The 18,320-nt window shown below is 51.3% G+C and overlaps 2 protein-coding genes across 3 annotated transcripts; both read left to right on the forward strand.

Annotated features, from left to right (window-relative positions):
• Positions 1 to 3,570: 3,570 nt before the first annotated feature.
• Positions 3,571 to 4,512, forward strand: OR1I1 (olfactory receptor family 1 subfamily I member 1; the record flags this gene model as incomplete). The annotated part of the gene is made up of 1 exon (XM_080673016.1): positions 3,571 to 4,512. The coding sequence occupies one exon, from the start codon at positions 3,571 to 3,573 to the stop codon at positions 4,510 to 4,512; it is 942 nt and encodes a 313-aa protein (XP_080529142.1).
• A 7,138-nt stretch (positions 4,513 to 11,650) lies between these two features.
• On the forward strand, positions 11,651 to 18,316 carry SYDE1 (synapse defective Rho GTPase homolog 1). 2 transcript variants are annotated; one of them, XM_080673007.1, is made up of 9 exons: positions 11,676 to 11,808; positions 13,227 to 13,568; positions 13,677 to 14,327; positions 14,494 to 14,708; positions 15,429 to 15,555; positions 15,765 to 15,925; positions 16,426 to 16,651; positions 16,946 to 17,331; positions 17,512 to 18,316. In XM_080673007.1, exons 1-9 carry the CDS (start codon positions 11,721 to 11,723, stop codon positions 17,515 to 17,517), a joined length of 2,202 nt encoding a protein of 733 aa, XP_080529133.1. In that variant the 5' UTR covers positions 11,676 to 11,720; the 3' UTR covers positions 17,518 to 18,316. The 2 variants fall into 2 exon arrangements, with proteins under 2 accessions (XP_080529132.1, XP_080529133.1); XM_080673006.1 differs by having other exon boundaries at positions 11,651 to 11,808; positions 16,946 to 18,316.
• The last annotated feature ends 4 nt before the right edge of the window (positions 18,317 to 18,320 follow it).

Genomic DNA, 18,320 nt, shown 5'->3' on the forward strand with positions numbered 1-18,320 from the left:
GGAAGACATCCGGTCTATCTGGTCTAATTAGCATATTAGCCTTTTATTAGTATAGTTTTTTTATTTCAGAGAGGAAGGGACAGGGATAGAGAAATAGAAACATCAATGATGAGAGAGAATCACCGATCAGCTGCCTCTTGCATGCCCCCTACTAGGGACCGAGCCCGAAACCTGGGCATGTGCCCTTGACTGGAATTGAACCTGGGACCCTACAGTCTGCAGGTCAATGCTCTATCCGTTAAGCCAAACCAGCCTGGGCTTTGACACTTCTTTCACCTCCCAGGGTCCTTATGGAGATATTGGCAACTTATTCTCGCAACACCTCAGGGTCACCTAGATAACCTTTTTTATGCAGACCTATCTATATACTGTGTTCTCCCATTTACATCCTGATTCCACTTCAGCAAACCTTAAATCTCTCTGGAGATAGATGTTCCTTAGAAGGCACAGAAATAAGAATATTAAGTGCTTGTAATTGCAGTTTTCCCAGGCACATGTTGAGCTAGCACAGATTAGCTCTGAAATGCCTGTGCTTATTAAGGAGTGTTACTGGCTGCACTCAGAGAGGCAATGGAGTATAAGGAATCAAAAATAAATCTCAGTTCCAATGAGAGATCAAGCACTTGCAAGTTAAGTGCCCCTGGCACCCTTCTCAGCCCCGTCTTCTCATTGTCAGTGGTAGTCAACACCAGCTCCCTCTCGGAGTGGTTGTGAGACCTACACATAAAAATCATGTGGCTCTCGCCCTGGCAGGGTAGTGCATTTAGCTGGAGTATGGTTCTATACACCAAAAGGTTGTGGGTTCAATCCCTGGTCAGGGTGTGTATGGAAGGCAACTGATCGATGTCTCTCTCTCTCACTCTCTCTCTCCCTTCCTCTTTCTAAAAATCAATTTAAAAAATTAATATATTTTATTGATTTTAGAGAGGAAGGGAGAGTGAGAGAGAGATAGAAACATCAATGAGAGAGAATCATTGATTGGCTGCCTCCTGCACGCCCCCTACTGGGGACCGAGCCCACAACCCAGGCACGTGCCCTTGGCTGGAATCGAACCTGGGACCCTTCAGTCTGCAGGCCGACGCTCTATCCATTGAGCCAAACCAGCTAGGGCTAAAAATCAATAAAAATTTATCCTCAAGTGAGAACAAAAAAAAAGAAAAAGAAACAAACCCCGTGGCTCTTTAAAAGGCTCAACATATCACAGACACTGTCATTAAACTCCTCTGACGTGTTCTTGTCAGCAATTGGTTGTAATACATGGGCACCTAACCAGGTAAGAAATGAGTTAAGCAAAGGAAAGAGACGATGTTAAGGTTTTACAAGGACTGGATGAGTCATGCCATGCTGGATTATTTTTCTGTCATCGTTGTATCATAGGAGACATGGATAGTGCCTGGCACCTAACCCATTCTCCCTCCCTAAATGTTCATTTAAGTAGAAGGAAGGATAAATACACCCACTGGAAAATGGAGACTTAGAAGTGCACATGCAACCAGGCTCCGCTGGTCTTGTATGGATTCAATAAAGACCTGCTCTCTCTGGGCTTTTGACACAAAGCTGCTTCTAAGGCCCAAACTGCTGAAGACAAAGCAGAGAGTTCAAAAGTCACCTCTGATTTTCTATTAAAATGGACTGGGATGAGCTCCAAATCCCGTCCTAAATGGACGACGAAATACTACCTGGGTCGTCGCAATTTAAGATGGGTAAATGAGACTATGGTAAGAACATACCTACGTGTTTGCATTTCGTTAAATAGTGCTCTCCCATATTCATTGCTTCAGCAATTCATCGTTATTTTCTTATTAGTTTATAGCAGAATGTTATTTTATAAACTCCCTTTTCCTGTCATCATATCAACTACAGGGATAAGCACGTAGCACACTTTGCTCTCTATCAACTAGGCATTTGCTCACACCTTTGTCATTTTTTATAAAAATGGTTTACCTTTGAACAGTCTGGGCTGTTCATTTTTAACAAACTTTTTTTATATATTTTTATTGATTTCAGAGAAGAAGGGAGAAGGAGAGAGAGACAGAAGCATCAATGATGAGAGAGAATCATCGATCGGCTGCCTCCTGCACACCCCCCACTGGAAACCGAGCCCGCAATCCGGGCATGTGCCCCTAATCAGAATCGAACCCGGGACCCTTCAGTCCACAGGCCAATGCTCTATACACTGAGCCAACCAGCTAGGGCTTGAACAAACTTTTTTAACAGCTGTATTACTGAGAATGTAAAGCTGTTTCAGTTGATAGTGACAGTCTGTAGAACATGAGAAAATATAAAATTTCTTGTCTTGCAAAGCTACTGCTGGTGGCAAATATATTTCCAAAACATATATTTAAAGCCATTAGTTTTAAAACTCCATATGTCAATTTTTTCTGTAAAAGCTCTGGTTAGCCCGGCTGGGGTGGCTCAGTGGTTGAACATCAACCTACAAAACAGGAGGTCATGGTTCGATTCCTGGTCAGGGCACATGACTGAGTTGAAGGCTCAATCCCCAGTGTGGGGTGTGCAGGGGCAGCCTATCAATGATTCTCTCTCATCGTTGATCTTTCTCTCTCTCTCTCCCTCTCCCTTTCTCTCTGAAATCAATAAAAATATTTTTTTTAAAAAAACATGTCCGTGTAACTAGCTTTCTGGGTCCATCCATGGTCTCCATTTCCCCTGAAAATACACTGACTGCTGTCCCAGCATACAGCATGCTCAGGCCAGAAAACTACATGCTAGCTCACTGGAGCATTTCTACTCTAATCAGTTGAGTTTAATCACTTTAGGTAATCCTCAACCAGGTTACACTGGTTATAGTTGCTGTTGCAATTGTATCATTTAATTAGATGTTACCTAAATGAAAGAACTACAAGAAGAAGAAAGGGAGGGAGAGAGGGAGGGAGGGAGGGGAAAATGTGGTTTTATGAAACACAAGTTGAATGCTTTGGAAAGACTTGATAAAAAGGCATCATTAAAAAACAAAAACAATTGCTGCCTGGCCGATGTGGTTCATGGTTGAGCACTGACCCATGGACCAAGAGGTTACAGGTTTGATTCCCTGTCATGGCACATGCCCAGGTTTCAGGCTTAATCCCCAGTAGGGGGTGTGCAGGAGGCAGCTGATGGATGTTTCTCTCTCATCCATGTTTCTATTTCTCTATCCTTCTCCCTTCCTCTCTCTCTAAAATCAATAAACATTTTTTTAATCTAAAAAAAATAAAACTGTGTTAGTTTAGGTTTGGTCCCACTTTATTTTGTTTTTACAAATCTTTGCTCTTCTGAAGAGACACAGAGATGTTTATGAAAAATATGCAGGTTGTCTTTAAACAACTCAGGTCTTTGAGATACAGACTATCTCAGGCATGGATGGTTTAATTTGGAGAAACAGAAATCCACTGAAGGTAGCAGAACAAAAAGATTTGCTGTAAGGATTCCATGGATTGTCATGGAATCCTACAGATCTCAGTGGAGAACTGGGACTAGGACTGCATCTCTGACTCCCTGCTTTATGTTGCTTCCCTCTCGCACCCACCCACCCACCCCACCCCCTTTTTTTTTTTCAGTAGACAAAGACTGCTCATGGAACCAGGAAATCAAACAGTAGTCTCAGAATTCCTCCTCCTGGGACTCTCAGAAAACCCAGAGTATCATGCCCTCCTCTTTGGGCTGTTCCTCTCCATGTACCTGATCACTGTCTTTGGGAACCTGCTCATCATCCTAGCCATTGTCTCAGTCTCCCACCTCCACACACCCATGTATTTCTTCCTCTCCAACCTGTCCCTTGTCGATGCCTTCTTCTCATCTACCACTGTCCCCAAGATGCTGGCAAACCTCTGGTCCCAGAGCCGAGCCATCCCTTTTGCCGGCTGCCTTGTCCAGATGTATGCCTTCCACCTGTTCGGGACCATGGACAGCTTCCTCCTGGCAACGATGGCCATTGATCGGTTTGTGGCCATTGTCTACCCTCTGCGCTACTTGGTCATCATGAGCCCCCGTGTCTGTGGGCTGCTGGTCGGTGGGCCGTGGCTGATCACCAACCTCCAGTCACTCGTGCACACCTGCCTCATGGCTCAGCTGACCTTCTGCGCAGGCTCTGAAATCCCCCACTTCTTCTGTGACCTCATACCCCTGCTGAAGCTCTCCTGCTCCAACACCCACACCAATGAGCTTGTGATCTTTGCTTTTGGCATTCTCATGGGCATCAGCCCACTCTTGTGCATTCTCCTCTCTTACACCTGCATCTTCCGGGCAGTCTTCAAGATCCCTTCTGCTCAGGGCAAATGGAAAGCTTTCTCCACTTGTGGCTCCCACCTCACTGTGGTGTCACTGTTCTATGGCACCATCTTTGCCGTGTACTTGCATCCCGCATCTCTCACCTCCTCCCAGAAGGACAAGGCAGCTGCCCTGATGTGCGGGGTGGTCATCCCCATGCTGAACCCATTTATCTACAGTCTAAGGAACAAGGACATAAAGGCAGCCCTGAGGAAGCTCCTCAGCAGAACCACCTCCTCTCAGTCCTAGGGCAGAACAGGTATTGAGCACCTACTGTGTTCCAGGACCACAGTAGGGTGCTGAGGAGAATGAGATGCACGCTATCCCTGACGTCAAGGTGTTCAGATCTAGTGGGATAGAGACATGTAAATAAATCATTACAATATGACAAATGTGTCACAAAGAGATGAATAAAGAGCCACAGGAACCCAAAGGGAGAGGCATGCATTTCCCCGGATTTATCTTCCCTGTGAAGATCACAGTATCAGGGAATACTTTCAGTTAGCCTTCTCTGGGGTATCAGCCTTATAGGATTGCTATGTGGATAATACTAGCCAAACAAAAAATTGGCTACTCTCATTTTAATATTGATAAAGCCAGCTACTTAGCCTTGCTTCCTTAGTGACCTGGGGACGAACTTTGATAGTATCTGATTAGGTTATCTCTCTTGTAATTGGTTTCAGCAGCCACCAGGTATCACGGAGGGCCTTGTGGCCATGACTTTGGGTGGGAATTGTCGTCATCAACAGGCCTTCAATGCATGCCTTCCCAGCCCCGCACTGGATCCCAGGAGACCATGGCATGGGCTCAGGGGATTGTGATTCATTGGGCTGACACTGGACTTTAGAATTTGCCTTCTTGACCTAGCTGGTTTGGCTCAGTGGATAGAGCACCAGCCTATGGACTAAAGGGTCCCAGGTTCGATTCCAGTCAAGGGCACATGCCTGGGCTCCGTCCCCAATAGGGAGAATGCTGGAGGTAGCCGGTCAATGACTCTCTCTCATCATTGATGTTTCTATCTTGCTCTCCCTCTTCCTTCCTCTCTGAAATCAATAAAAATATTTTTTTTACAAAATAATCTGCCTTCTCCATAAACTCTCCAGGCGGCTGATGTGGGGAATCCATGGGTCACAGTTTGAGGACACAGGCCCTGGGTGAGCTCCAGAATCCATGTGTTTCCTATGATGTCCTATAACTGACTCCAAACCCAATATAATTCTACAGGCATGATCAGCAACAAGCAGATGGGGTGGCCTGGAATGTCAGAGTGTTGGGGTTATGAATTGTGTCCTCCAAAAAAACTATGTCAAAGTCTAAGCTCCAGGACCTCAGAATTTGATCATGGGTTCTGATCCAGTATGACTACTGTTGTCCTTATAAGAAGGGAGAATTTGGCCCGGCAGGCATGGCTCAGTGGTTGAGCGTTGACCTATAAACCAGGAGGTCATGGTTTGATTTCCAGTCAGAGTACATACCCGGGTTGTGGGCTCAATCCCCAATGCAGGAGGCAGCCATTCAATGATTCTCTCTCATCAATGATGTTTCTATCTCTCTCTCCCTCTCCTTTCCTCTCTGAAATCAATAAAAATACATATTTTTTTACTTATTTAAAAAAAAAAAAAAAAAGAATTGCAGCTACAGTTTGAGGCAGTGGCCACCAGGTGGCGATAGTATCATTTTACAAGATGGATCTAAAGCTCTTTTCAGAAACATCCTAGCTGTGAACTGGCCCAGCTCCACAAGTGTAATCCGCCCTTGAGAGGGAACAGCATGTGCAAAGTTCCCATGGTGGGATGAAGCCTCAACTTGTTCAGAGAAACAACCCACAGTGAGAAGGGACTGGGGTGTGCAGGGGGCTGTGGAGGGTGGCAGGGGTCAGCCCTCACCACCAATTGGTCCACAGGGTAGAGGCAACCGTGATAGAGTTAAGCAGGGACATGCGGAGGGCCTGTGCTATAGAACCAACCCGCTAGTGAGCCATGGATCTGAAGTCAGAAAATTTTTTCTTTAAGGGCCAGAGAATAAATATCATCAGCTTCATGGGTCAGACAGTTTCTGTCACAATGCCTCAGCTCTGCTGCTTAGAGTGGAAGCCACCATAGAAAATATATCAAGGAATGGGCATGGCTGAGCACCATGAAACCTTATAGACACTGAATCTTGAATATCCTATCATTTTACATGTAATGGAATATTGTCCTTTTTTTAACTGTTCCATTGAAAATAATGTATTGAAGTCATCAAAAGGATTCAGAAAGATTCACAACTAATATCTACCTTCTATGTGCTCTTCTCCCCCAAAATGTAGTGATAAAATATGACATGTAAGTTTTTTTAAAAAAAGTAAAAAATACTGCAGAAATAGATCTTCTGAAAGTGGTGCCACAGGCCCTTTGCATATACTGCTCCCACTTCCTCACATCCTCCCCGAGTTAATGCCATGCAAACCCCACTTCCTCGAGGAAGATTCTCCTCTCCCCCTCCCTGCCCCAGTTAATCATGTGCCCTGATATACTCACTATCCTCTCATTCTCCTCACCACATCAGTGCTTTTATATTCATTTGTGTGATTCTTTATTTTTATTGATTTCACAGAAGAAGAGAAAGAGAGAGAGAGAGAGCAACATTAGTGAGGAGAGAGAATCATTGATCTACTGCCTCCTGCACACCCCACACTGGGGATCAAGCCTCAAACCCAGGCATGTGCCCTGACCAGGAATTGAACCATGACCTCTGGTTCATAGGTTGATGCTCAACCACTGAGCTATGCCAGCCAGGCCATTTGTGTGATTCTTTTTTTTTTTTAATATATTTTATTGATATTTTACAGAGAGGAAGGGAGAGGGATAGAGAGCTAGAAACATCGATGAGAGAGAAACATCGATCAGATGCCTCCTGCACACCTCCCACTGGGGATGTGCCCACAACCAAGGTACATGCCCTCGACCGGAATCGAACCCGGGACCCTTCAGTCCGCAGGCCGACGCTCTATCCACTGAGCCAAACCGGTTTCGGCTGTGTGATTCTTTTATGAATGTCTATTTCCCCCACTTGACTGAGAACTGGGGGGTGAGACCATATTCTGTTTACCTTGCCCAGCTCCATACCCTCACACTTAGTATAGTGGCCACTCAAAATATATTTGTTGAGTGAATGAAATTAATAAGGAGACAGCATGATAAAAAGACTGTAGGATGCCAGATGAGATGACTGAGGTAGGCTGGGTTGGAACAGAGATGCCAAGGTTAAGTTGCTGTGGTATGTGATGTAAATTCTTCCTCCATTCCCCAACTTTCAGCAAAGTTTGTCACCTTGGTGACATCAAGGAAAGAAGCAGGAACAGCAAACTCACAATAGAACTATTTAACTCAGCAGTAACTGTGAGAAAATAATCATCTAGGGATTCTCCAATATCTCAGTGATGGGTTGGAAGGGGGTTGAGCCCATTTTACCTAAATCTGAAGGATCAGAGTGATGCTGGCCATTGTCAGAGTACAATAATACTTCTTTCTCTCCATATGGGATTTTGTTGGGTGATTCAAAGCAATTTTGGAGATTCAAACACTACATACAGTTCAGAGAGGGCAACTGACTATCACAAGGCCACATGCTGGATTTGGGCAGGGGGATTCCAGTCCAGCTTAGAGTGACCCCCAAAACCTGAACTCTCCTCTCTCCATCATGACACTGATGGCCTCCCAGGTGGGTGACTTGGCTAAAGTCACACTGCAGCTTGGAACGGCTCAAATCCTGCCCCATGTGGGGCTCTGGGGAGCAAAAGGTAGATCAGCTGGTGGAAATGGCTACAAAGCTGCTGCTGGCAAAGCATGAAGAAGGACTCAATAAGACTGGCACCCAAGGTCCTGGAGGGGGAGCTCTTACTCCCAAGTGTACGCATGACAGGGACTTGAGAAGTCACTACCATTTCTGTGAACCTGCATAGTGGGAGATCCCCAAGACCTTCCTCACTAGAAGGACTCAGAGAACTCAGCAAAGCTGTTATACTCATAGTTTATTACAGGGAAAGAATATGGATTAAACTCAGCCAAGATAAAAGGCACATGGGATGGGGTGCAGGAGAGACCAGGTACAAGCTTCGGTTGTCCTTCCTGTAGAGTTGTGTGGACAGTGCTTAATTCTGCCAGCAATGATGTGTGTGATGCACTGCCAACCAGGGAAGCTTACCTGAGTCTTAGTGTCCAGGGTTCTCATTGAGGGTTGGCCACTGTATCAGGTCCCTAGAGCTGCCATAACAAAACACTCCAACTGGGTGGCTTAAACAATGGAAATTTATTTTCTCATTTTTGAAGGCTGAGAGTCTGTAGACCTCAAGGCATCAGTAGGGTTGGTTCCTTCTGAGTCCTCTCTCCTTGACCTGATGAGGAAACGGAGATAAAGATTCAAGTGCAAGTAGTTTACTTGGGAAGTGATCCAGGAAATGGTGGAAGAAGCTGGAGAAGTGAAACTGGGAAGGGAATGAAGTTGGTAGAGTACATTGATATGCAAGTTTCCACTGTGAGCAGCTGGAGCTTAATCCCATAGGGACTTCTATGGGTCAGTCACCAGAACATACACCTCAGCCATCCCACGTGAGGGGTGAGGGAACTGGCTTACTTATCCACCAAATCCCATTGTCTGCCACAGGGGTGCAGAGCTCTGCTCAAACCTGGCCAACCCCCTCTACCTGCATTTCTTCTTTCCAAAATTCCACATATATATTGGGGGCTGAATTACCCACCAGTTACCATAAGCACAGCACATCAGGTTCTACAGCCAGTGAGAACATTTGGGGAAAAGAAAACGCGCACGCACGCGCGCACACACACACACACACACACACACACACACACACACACACACGGGCTCCAAAATCCAAATTGCAACTTCCAAAATCCAGATGAATAATAGTACAAATATCACAAAGTGTGAAGTTTAGCATTTATAATAATTTCATTATACAGTTTATAGATCATTTGTTCTCACTTATCAAGAATTCCTTATTGCTGAGAAAGAACCAGAGACAAATGTAATATGAGCTACATAGCCAAATAAATGTAACAGAAATCGTACAGAAACCCTCCCAAAAGGTTTACCAAAAAAAATAATAAATATTGATATGGCTGCTTTTTAATTATTTGATGTGATATGGGTGGGGCCAAGGGCTGCTCTCACCCCCATATTGGCCTCCAGCTCCTCTGAGGTTCTAGGGTACCCCAAGAAAACCCTAGTCCTACACCCCCTGCCTTGGACTTGTAAATAGGTGTTGTCTTACCCCCAACCACTCTCCCCACTATCGGCAGCTACCTCAAAGACATCTGGGCAGGGATCTGATGAGGTGCACCCCATCCCTCTCCAGCCTGACTCCTCCCAAACACACATACATCCAAGGAAAATACACAGAGCTAAGAGACCTGTGAGACACTACCAACATACCAACATCTACATAATGGGTCTCCCAGAAAGAGAAAAGAGAAGGGTGCAGAAAGAATAGTTGAAGAAATAATGGCCAAAAACTTCCCAACATTGATGAAAGATATGAATCTACACATCCAAGAAGCTCAAAGATCACTAAGTAGAATAAACACATAGATCTACATTGAGACACCATAAGCAAACACACTTTCTCTGTCCAGGCCTTCTAGCCACCCATCTTGTTCAAAACTCCATCACCTGGCACCTGATCTCCTACCTGAACATTCAGCAGTGAAATAGACAGACAAGCATCTGGTGGACGTAGATAAACTAGAACAGTAGTTGGCAAACTGAGGCTCGCGAGCCACATGCGGCTCGCGAGCTGCGGTTTGCCGCTCTGTTGACTAATGAGTTTGCCGACCACTGAACTAGAACAAACTACTGGTGCTATTAAGTTTAAGCTGAAGCAAGTATTCAAAGAAATGAAATACAGTGATGTAATCGTGACTGGGTGGTGGTAGGTTGTCAGGGAGGGCCTCCCAAGGAGGTGCCATTGAAACTAAAAGATGCGAAAGAGACAGCTTCAGAAGAATGAAGGTTTTGCCCAGCCAGCTTGGCTCCGCAGTTGAGCATCAACCTATGAACTAGGAGGTCATGGTCCAAGTCCCAGTCATGGCACATGCCCGGGTTGTGGGCTCGATCCCCAGTGGGGTGCGTGTAGGAGGCAGCTGATCAATTATTCTCTCTCATCATTGATGTTTCTATCTCTCTCTCCCTTCCTCTCTGAAATCAATGAAAATACATTTTTTAAAAAGAACCACCAAGGTTTCTGAGGCAGAGGAAACTGCATGTACAAAGGGCCTGGGCCAGGAATAGTTTGTGAATGAGTCCCAGAGAGGAGGCTGAGCTGAGTGCTGGGGACAACAAAGGAGATGAAGGCAGAAGTTTTGTTGGAACTGGATTTTATTCGTGGGGATCTGGATTTTATTCTAGGTGGGGTGAGCAGTCACAAGAAGACTGTTCAGCAGGGGTGTGCCATGATCAGATTTCAGCTTTTTAAGTCCACTCTGGGTGCTGTGTGTGGAGAATGGAATGTAGGGATGAGGGGAGTTAACTTTTCCAAAACCACCCCAATAATCTGTCTCATCCCACATCCTCTTGCACAAGGTCACCTTGACACATCACCCACTGAGAGAGACGGTGTCTATGTCCCTTCCCCTTGAATCTGGTGCCAGAGTGGCACACTGTGATGGTGGGTGGGTCAGGAAAGGTAATACAGCACTTTTGGAGCCCTGGATGGCTGTGTAAGAAGCCTGCATACCTCCCAGGACAAGAGGCCCCTGTAGGTGCCCCAGCCCACAGCTGGTATCAGTTGCAAGATCTGTGAGTGAACATGCCTCCAGATGATTCGCCTCAACGTCTTTCCAACTAAGGGGCAGAGGCAATCAGTGTCAGCTCTGCCCTGCCCCAACTCCTGACCCACCACGTCTGTGCGCATCAATACAACGGCTGTTTTACGCCACCGAGTTCGGGGATTGTTTGTTAAACAGCAGTAGGAACTGGAATTGGGGAGGAGATAGAATTAGATGGAGGAGGAGGAGGAGGAGGAGGCACTGTGGCATCCAGGAGACTAAGGAAGAGTTTGCAACAGGTTAGAGCAGTATATGGGGGAGTAGAAAGGTCACGTGCAGGATGCGTTTTGGAGATAAAACCAAGAGAATTAGCGATCACCAAAGGAGAGGGGAAAAGAGGTAGGACTGGGGCCCCGGGCTGCGCCGCGATAGATATCGGAGTTGGAGCCCAGGGAGGTAGCCCAGAGCCCTCCTTCTCTCCCCTCCCGGCCGGGGCGACTACAACTCCCAGCATCGCCCGCTCAGGCCGCGGGAAGGGGGAAAAAAAAAAAAGTTTGGGCCAAGCATTCCCGGAATGCGCTTCCTGCTGGCGCTGGGCGGGAGGCGGGCGGGGCGCGACTGCCCGGGTGGGGCGGGCAGGCGGGCGGCGCGGCCGGACCCAGGGCTCGCACTCGGCCTGGCCGGGGCCCCAGCATGGCTGAGCCGCTGCTCAGGAAAACCTTCTCCCGCCTGCGGGGCCGGGAGAAACTTCCCCGGAAAAAGTCGGATGCCAAGGAGCGCGGTGAGCGGGACAGGGGACGAAGGAGGGGCGCCGAGCACCGCCTGGCCTGGAGGGGGTCCCGGGGCCCAAGGAGAGGCTGCTGAGGGGACAGGGGAGCCCGGCGGAGCCCGCTGCGGGCTGGGGTGAGGGATCCGGACGGGCAGAGGTCCTGGAAGGAAGGGGCTGGGGGAAGAGGGGCGCGGACCGTTATGTGCGCCCAGCCCAGGATGCCAGGCTGCGGGCTCCTTGGGAGGCCCGGGAGGGGGCCTCGCCCCTGACAGGAAATGGGCCGATACGGTGCGCCTGGAGAGTGGAGGCGCTGAGGAGGAGCTGGGAGCTGGGACACTGAGCCCAGTCAGGACAAGGGGCACTCTGAGCCCTGGAGACCCGAGATAGGAGATGGGGAGCGCACTTCTGCAGGAGGGAGACCTGGCGCCTCAATCCTAGTAGGCGCCCCTCACCCCTCCCACCTATTATTAAGCAGTGACTGCAGCTGCATCCACCTTCAGCAGCCCCAGGCAACTGTCCCCTTGATGCAGATGGGGAAACTGAGGCACGCCGCAGTTGGGTAATTTGCCCAGGGTTAGTGAAGTGACTGAAACAGCTCTTTGGACTATGCTCCTAATAGAGAGCCGGGAGAGAGTCCTGTGGGTGGAAGTCGGAGGTGAGGGGAGGAGGGAGTCTGCAGGCAAGCAAGACGAGACCTAAAAGAAATGGGAGCTGCCTAGGACAGGAAGTCCGAGGAAGGAAGGAGTTAAGGAGGGAGACCAGATGACTCCTGGATCGGACCTCCCCACCAGCCCTTCCCAAAGATTCCCAGAGTAGAGAGATGGGACTGGTGCCCACGCACAAACACACACAGGAAACAGCCTGGGATGTCGGAGGGGAGAGTGGAGCAAAGGGAGGCGCCAAGGCACTGACCGGGGGTTCTGGTCTGGGCTGAGAGATGGCCCACTCCCGGGAGGGGCAGAATTTGGAAGACAGACTTGGGGGGAGGAGAGTAACATGCTGCGGGAAAGGAGAACCCTGTGCTCAAGGTCATGCTCCTGTCTTCCGAGCAAGCACACGCCCAGCTCCCTGAAGCCCCCCTGGAAAGAGCATCAAATCCCCTGTGTCACCGGACACACTGGGGCTCCGAGATGGGAAGTGACTTGCCCTAAGCCACCCAGTGAGAAAGAAGCAACAGGGGCAAGGGTCCATGTCAGGGTTCATGAGAGGGGTGGAGAATCAGCCAGGAACACAGAGCCCCACCAGAGGACCCCTGAGGCCAGAGGCAGAGGGACATTAGGGACCTCGGGGACTGAGATGGGGTGGACTCTAAACTGGCAACCAATCCCATTCCAAACAAACATCCCAGCCCCTGCTGGGGGAAGAGCCTGGGCTGGGGCTGTTCTTTGGGGGGATGAGGGCCTGGGCCTGACTCCCTTGCTCTCCAACAGGCCACCCAGCCCAACGCCTGGAACCCAGCCCTCCAGAGCCAGAGCCCCAGGCCCTCGAAGGGTCCCAGGCTGGAGCAGAGGGGCCCCCCAGCCCTGAGGCATCTCGAAGTCCCTCACGGGGGGCCTACCTGCAGAGCCTGGAGCCCAGCAGCCGAAGATGGGTACTGGGCGGGGCCAAGCCCCCAGAGGAGGCCAGTTTGGGGCCTGGGGCACCTGGCAGTGGGGAGCCTGCAGGCGAGATCTGGTACAACCCCATCCCTGAGGAGGACCCCAGACCCCCAGCACCTGAGACCCCAGGGCCACAGCCAGGCTTAGCTGAGCCAGAGGGTGTGGCCCCACAAGGTGAGCACAGCCTTACCCACTCCCCTACCCCCACCCTAGCTCCCCAAGATGACCACAGGCCTCAGCCCCATGCCAAGCCCAGGTTGCTGAACTCTGATGTTCCCACAGGTGTGGCCCCTTCCAACTCCCCAACCAAAGCCTCTCGAACTAAGTCCCCAGGCCCCGCCAGACGCCTCTCCATGAAAATGAAGAAGCTGCCGGAGCTACGGCGCCGCCTGAGCCTGCGGAGCACCCGAGCTGGCCGGGAGCGCGAGCGTGAGCGGGCCGCCCCCGCTGGCTCTGTCATCAGCCGTTACCACCTGGACAGCAGTGTAGGGACCCCTGGGCGGGCAGCAGTGGCCGGGGGCTCTCGAGGCCTGCGGGCTGGGTACCTCAGTGATGGTGACTCACCGGAGCGCCCAGCAGGGCCCCTGTCACCTACCGCCTTCCAGCCGTATGAGGTGGGCCCATCGGCCCGGGCGCCCCCGGCCGCACTCTGGGGCCGCCTCAGCCTGCACCTGTACGGGCTGGGGGGGCTGCGGCCCGCACCTGGGGCCACCCCGAGAGACCTCTGCTGCCTGCTACAGGTGGATGGAGTGGCCAGAGCCCGAACCGGGCCGCTGCGTGGAGGGCCAGACTTCCTGCAGCTGGACCACACCTTCCACCTGGAACTCGAGGCTGCCCGGCTGCTGCGAGCCCTGGTGCTGGTGTGGGACCCTTGTGTGCGGAGGCACCGGCCCTGTGCCCAGGGCACTGTGCTGCTGCCCACGGTTTTCCGAGGTAGGATGCCTGGCTGCGGGGGAAGGATCCATAGGGTACAGGATTCAGCACTTCTCCCAGAGTGCCCAGGACACTAAGCCCAGGGTGGGGGTGTGGATTGGAGTAGGAGGCCAGGGCGCAGGAGCCTGTGAGGGCAGACCCCACTTAAGTCCCTTTGTGTCTTTAGGGTGCCAGGCCCAGCAGCTGGCTGTGCGCCTGGAGCCTCAGGGGCTGCTGTATGCCAAGCTGACCCTGTCAGAGCAGCAGGAAGCACCCAACACAGCTGAGCCCCGTGTCTTTGGGCTGCCCCTTCGGCTGCTGGTGGAGAGGGAGCAGCCCCCGGGCCAGGTGCCCCTTGTCATTCAGAAGTGTGTTGGGCAGATCGAGCGCCGAGGGCTGCGGGTGAGCCCCTCATCCCACATCCCAACTAGCCCCCAGACCTCAGATCCATTCCCCAGGACGCCCTATATACTGAGGCAAGGACTTCCTCCCAACCCTGCCTGGGATACTCCTAGCTCCAATCCCAGCCTAGACAAGGGCAGAAGGTCCCCCTAGACCAGTGGTCGGTGAGCCGCGGTTTGCCGCGCTGTTGACTAATGAGTTTGCCGACCACTGCCCTAGACCATGGCACTCAGCCCCAAACCTATGGGTCATCCACCCAATTAGTGATACCAGATCCCAGCCCTTCTGGAGCTCAGAGTCTCCTGACGGAAAGACATAACTCCAATAATAAGGTACAAATATCACACTGTGGCTGAGATAAGACTGAAGAAGCTGGGAAAGCTTAGAGCAGGACCTCACCTGCTGGGTAGTCAGGGAAGGCATCCTAGAGGAGGTGACAAGTGAACTGAAAAGGAGTCAGAGGTTCCTGAGTCAAAGGATGTGGGTACCAGGACAAGTGATAGAAACAGAGGATTTACATATCCAGATTGTCCAGGCAGCCAGGTAGGGACCCCATGACAGGTGTCAGAGGAGCAGGAAGGCAGCCAATGAGGCTACAGCTAGCCCCCAACTTTTCAGCCTACTGCTACCCTGGCCCAGAACTCCAGACCTCACCCCACCGAGCCCTGATCAATCTGTAGCCCCAGCAAAAAGACATTACCTCTCTGCTCCCACACCTAGGTAGTGGGGCTATACCGTCTATGCGGCTCAGCAGCTGTGAAGAAAGAGCTTCGGGATGCCTTTGAGCGGGACAGTGCAGCAGTCTGCCTCTCTGAAGACCTGTACCCCGATATCAATGTCATCACTGGTCAGCATGCCTCTTCCCCTCCCCTGCCTGCTCCTCATTCAACCCTCACCTCATGGCAGTCCCTGTGGCCGCTCTGGGACCTCACCTCTTCTGTATGGCCTTGTTTTCACCTTCCTGCACCTGTCCTCCTCCTCTTCCCTCCTCTCAGCCCCAGCTGACCCCTCCAGAAGCCAGGGTTGCCCTGACCAGAGTGGGCCCTGTGTCCACAGGCATCCTCAAGGATTATCTTCGAGAGTTGCCCACACCACTCATCACCCAGCCCCTCTATCAAGTGGTGCTGGAAGCCATGGCCCGAGGGCCCCCAAGCAGGGCTCCCCCCAGCGCTGAGGGTACCCGTGGGCTCCTCAGCTGCCTGCCAGATGTCGAGAGGGTGAGTTGGGCATGGGTGGGAGTGGGTAGGACAAGGAGTGGGCTCACATTAGTAGAACGTTTCACCCATGCCTGGGCCGGAAATGGCCAGGAGCTTGTGGCATCATTAAGTAGGAGTTATTGGTATCCCCACTTCATAAAAGTGGAAAATGAGGTCCAAAGCAGTTGAGTGAGTTACCCATGGTTGCACAGCCAGGATATATCAAAAATGCACAAAGGAGTTCCTGGCTACAGGATCCTGGACAAGTCCAGACCCTCTCTGTGCCTCAATACCCTCGTCTATAAAATGGGATTAATATCAACCCAGCCTAACACACAGAGAAATGGGTTCAAGTCCAAGCTTTGTCATTCCAAAGCTGTGACCTTTGGTCTCCCCTCCAGCAAAATGGGATCATAATACTAATACCTGATGGTTAAGTCTTAGCTCTGTCATCTCCCAGCTGTGAGACCTTGAACCTCAGTTTTCCCATTCCTCATGCCCTCCCAACCCTCTTTCCTCAGGCCACGCTGACGCTTCTCCTGGACCACCTGCGCCTCGTCTCTTCCTTCCACACCCACAACCGCATGACCGCGCAGAACCTGGCTGTGTGCTTCGGCCCCGTGCTGCTGCCAGCGCGCCAGGACCCCGGCAGGCCCCGAAGCCGCAGCTCTGGCCCGGGCCTTGCCAACACAGTGGACTTCAAACGACACATCGAAGTTCTGCACTACCTGCTGCAGGCCTGGCCAGGTGAGTCCGCCCCCAGCTCACGCCGCCAATCCTAGCCATGCTGCTGCAGTAATGCTTTCTCTAGCAGCCAATCAGATTCTCGGGCCTCAAGTAAGCCACGCCTCCTCGTCAGAGTAAACCAGTGCCTGGTTGCCTCAGCAACCAGTTCAGATCCAGCCAATCCAGGCTTGACGCTGCTTTTTTAACATGCCAATCAGAGATATCGTGATCTGGCTGGTTACCTAAACAGCCAATCGGAGATCTGGCTGCCGCCTTTACGTAATGTCATCACAAGCCCTCCCTCTCCCTCTGCAGATCCCCACAGGTCCCCAGAGGCTACGGACCTCGCCCCGTACTTGCGGCCCAAACAACAGCCGCCGCTGCACTTGCCGCTGGCGGCTCCTGAAGTAGTGACTCGGCCCCGCGGTCGGGGCGGCCCCGAGAGCCCTCCGAGTAACCGCTACGCCGGCGACTGGAGCGTTTGCGGGAGGGACTTTTTGCCCTGTGGGCGGGACTTCCTTTCCGGGCCCGACTACGACCACGTGACGGGCAGCGACAGCGAAGACGAGGAAGCAGGGGAGCCGACGGGCGCCGCAGACTTCGAGGATGACTTCGAAGCGCCTTTCAACCCGCACCTGAACCTCAAAGACTTTGATGCCCTCATCCTGGACCTAGAGAGAGAACTTTCCAAGCAGATCAATGTATGCCTCTGAGCCGGGTGGGGCGGGACACCGGTTACTAAGGGCCGGGCTCCTGGTTGCTAAGCCAGTGCCCTAAAGATAGAAAGGGACCAGACCTGTCTTTCAGGCCTAGCTCCTGATTGCTGGGCAGTTGCCTAGCGACCAGCCAGCAGATGCTGAAATTTCATTTCTCGTTTCCAGTGCTAAATTATTTGGGTACTGGTTGCAAAGGCCAGGGACTGAAGATTTGGGGACCAGCTGTTGTGGCCATCTTTTCTGAGTACCAAGAGCATCTCCCCCTTGCTGGGCTGGCCTCTCTTGCCTCCCCTTGGCCGGGGCAACACCAGTTAATGTGAGCATCACCCTGGGATGGTGAGACACCCCCCAGTCAATTCTCTTGCTGCTGCCAACCAAATCAGTATTAGCTTTGAGCATTGCACTCTGCTTCTCCTTCCCTTTGGGAGGGCCCAAGGACTATGAGGAGGCGGTTTGTGGTGGGGTCAAGAGCAGCCCCTACCTGGGCTCCAGCTGGATAGGGGCAGCCCGGGCTTATAGAAAAACAGTAGGTTTCCCCACTCTCTCCCAGGGAAAACCCCACAATTGCCTCAAACCAGCATATTGAGATCGTAGAGTTTGGCCCTTCCCTTCCCCAATTCTTCCTCAGCGTCCTTGAAGAAATTGAGCACTTAGAAGACCTCCCTTTTGGAGGGGCCCCACCTGAAGTGTCAGGCTGGGGCACTTTGGTACGGAACATATTTATTGCCTCTGTGTGTGTGTCTGAGTGTGTGTGAGGATGAGTGTGCATGGACACGTCTGGAGCAGACGTGTGGGGCTCTTTCAGGGACCACAGAGCGGGGAAAGGGTTCACAATGCTGAGTATCCTGAAATCCCCAGTACTGGTGCCCAGTGGGTCCCAGAGTTCCAGTGGGAGAGTAGGGTCCCCTTCTGTCTACCCCCCTCTTCCCCTCACTTCCAACTTTGTGAACAATAAATCAATATGCACAGGTTCT

The sequence above is a fragment of the Plecotus auritus genome (genome assembly GCF_963455305.1).
Source record: "Plecotus auritus genome assembly, chromosome: 6".
NCBI classification, from domain to species: Eukaryota; Metazoa; Chordata; class Mammalia; order Chiroptera; family Vespertilionidae; genus Plecotus; species Plecotus auritus.

Bases quoted from the DNA above. Each gene is read 5' to 3' on its own strand.
- SYDE1 (XM_080673006.1), top strand. From the start codon at position 11,721: ATGGCTGAGCCGCTGCTCAGGAAAACCTTCTCCCGCCTGCGGGGCCGG. The intron at 14,709-15,428 runs GTGAGCCCCTCA...TCCCACACCTAG, and splicing joins TCGAGCGCCGAGGGCTGCGG to GTAGTGGGGCTATACCGTCT. The intron at 15,556-15,764 runs GTCAGCATGCCT...CTGTGTCCACAG, and splicing joins CGATATCAATGTCATCACTG to GCATCCTCAAGGATTATCTT.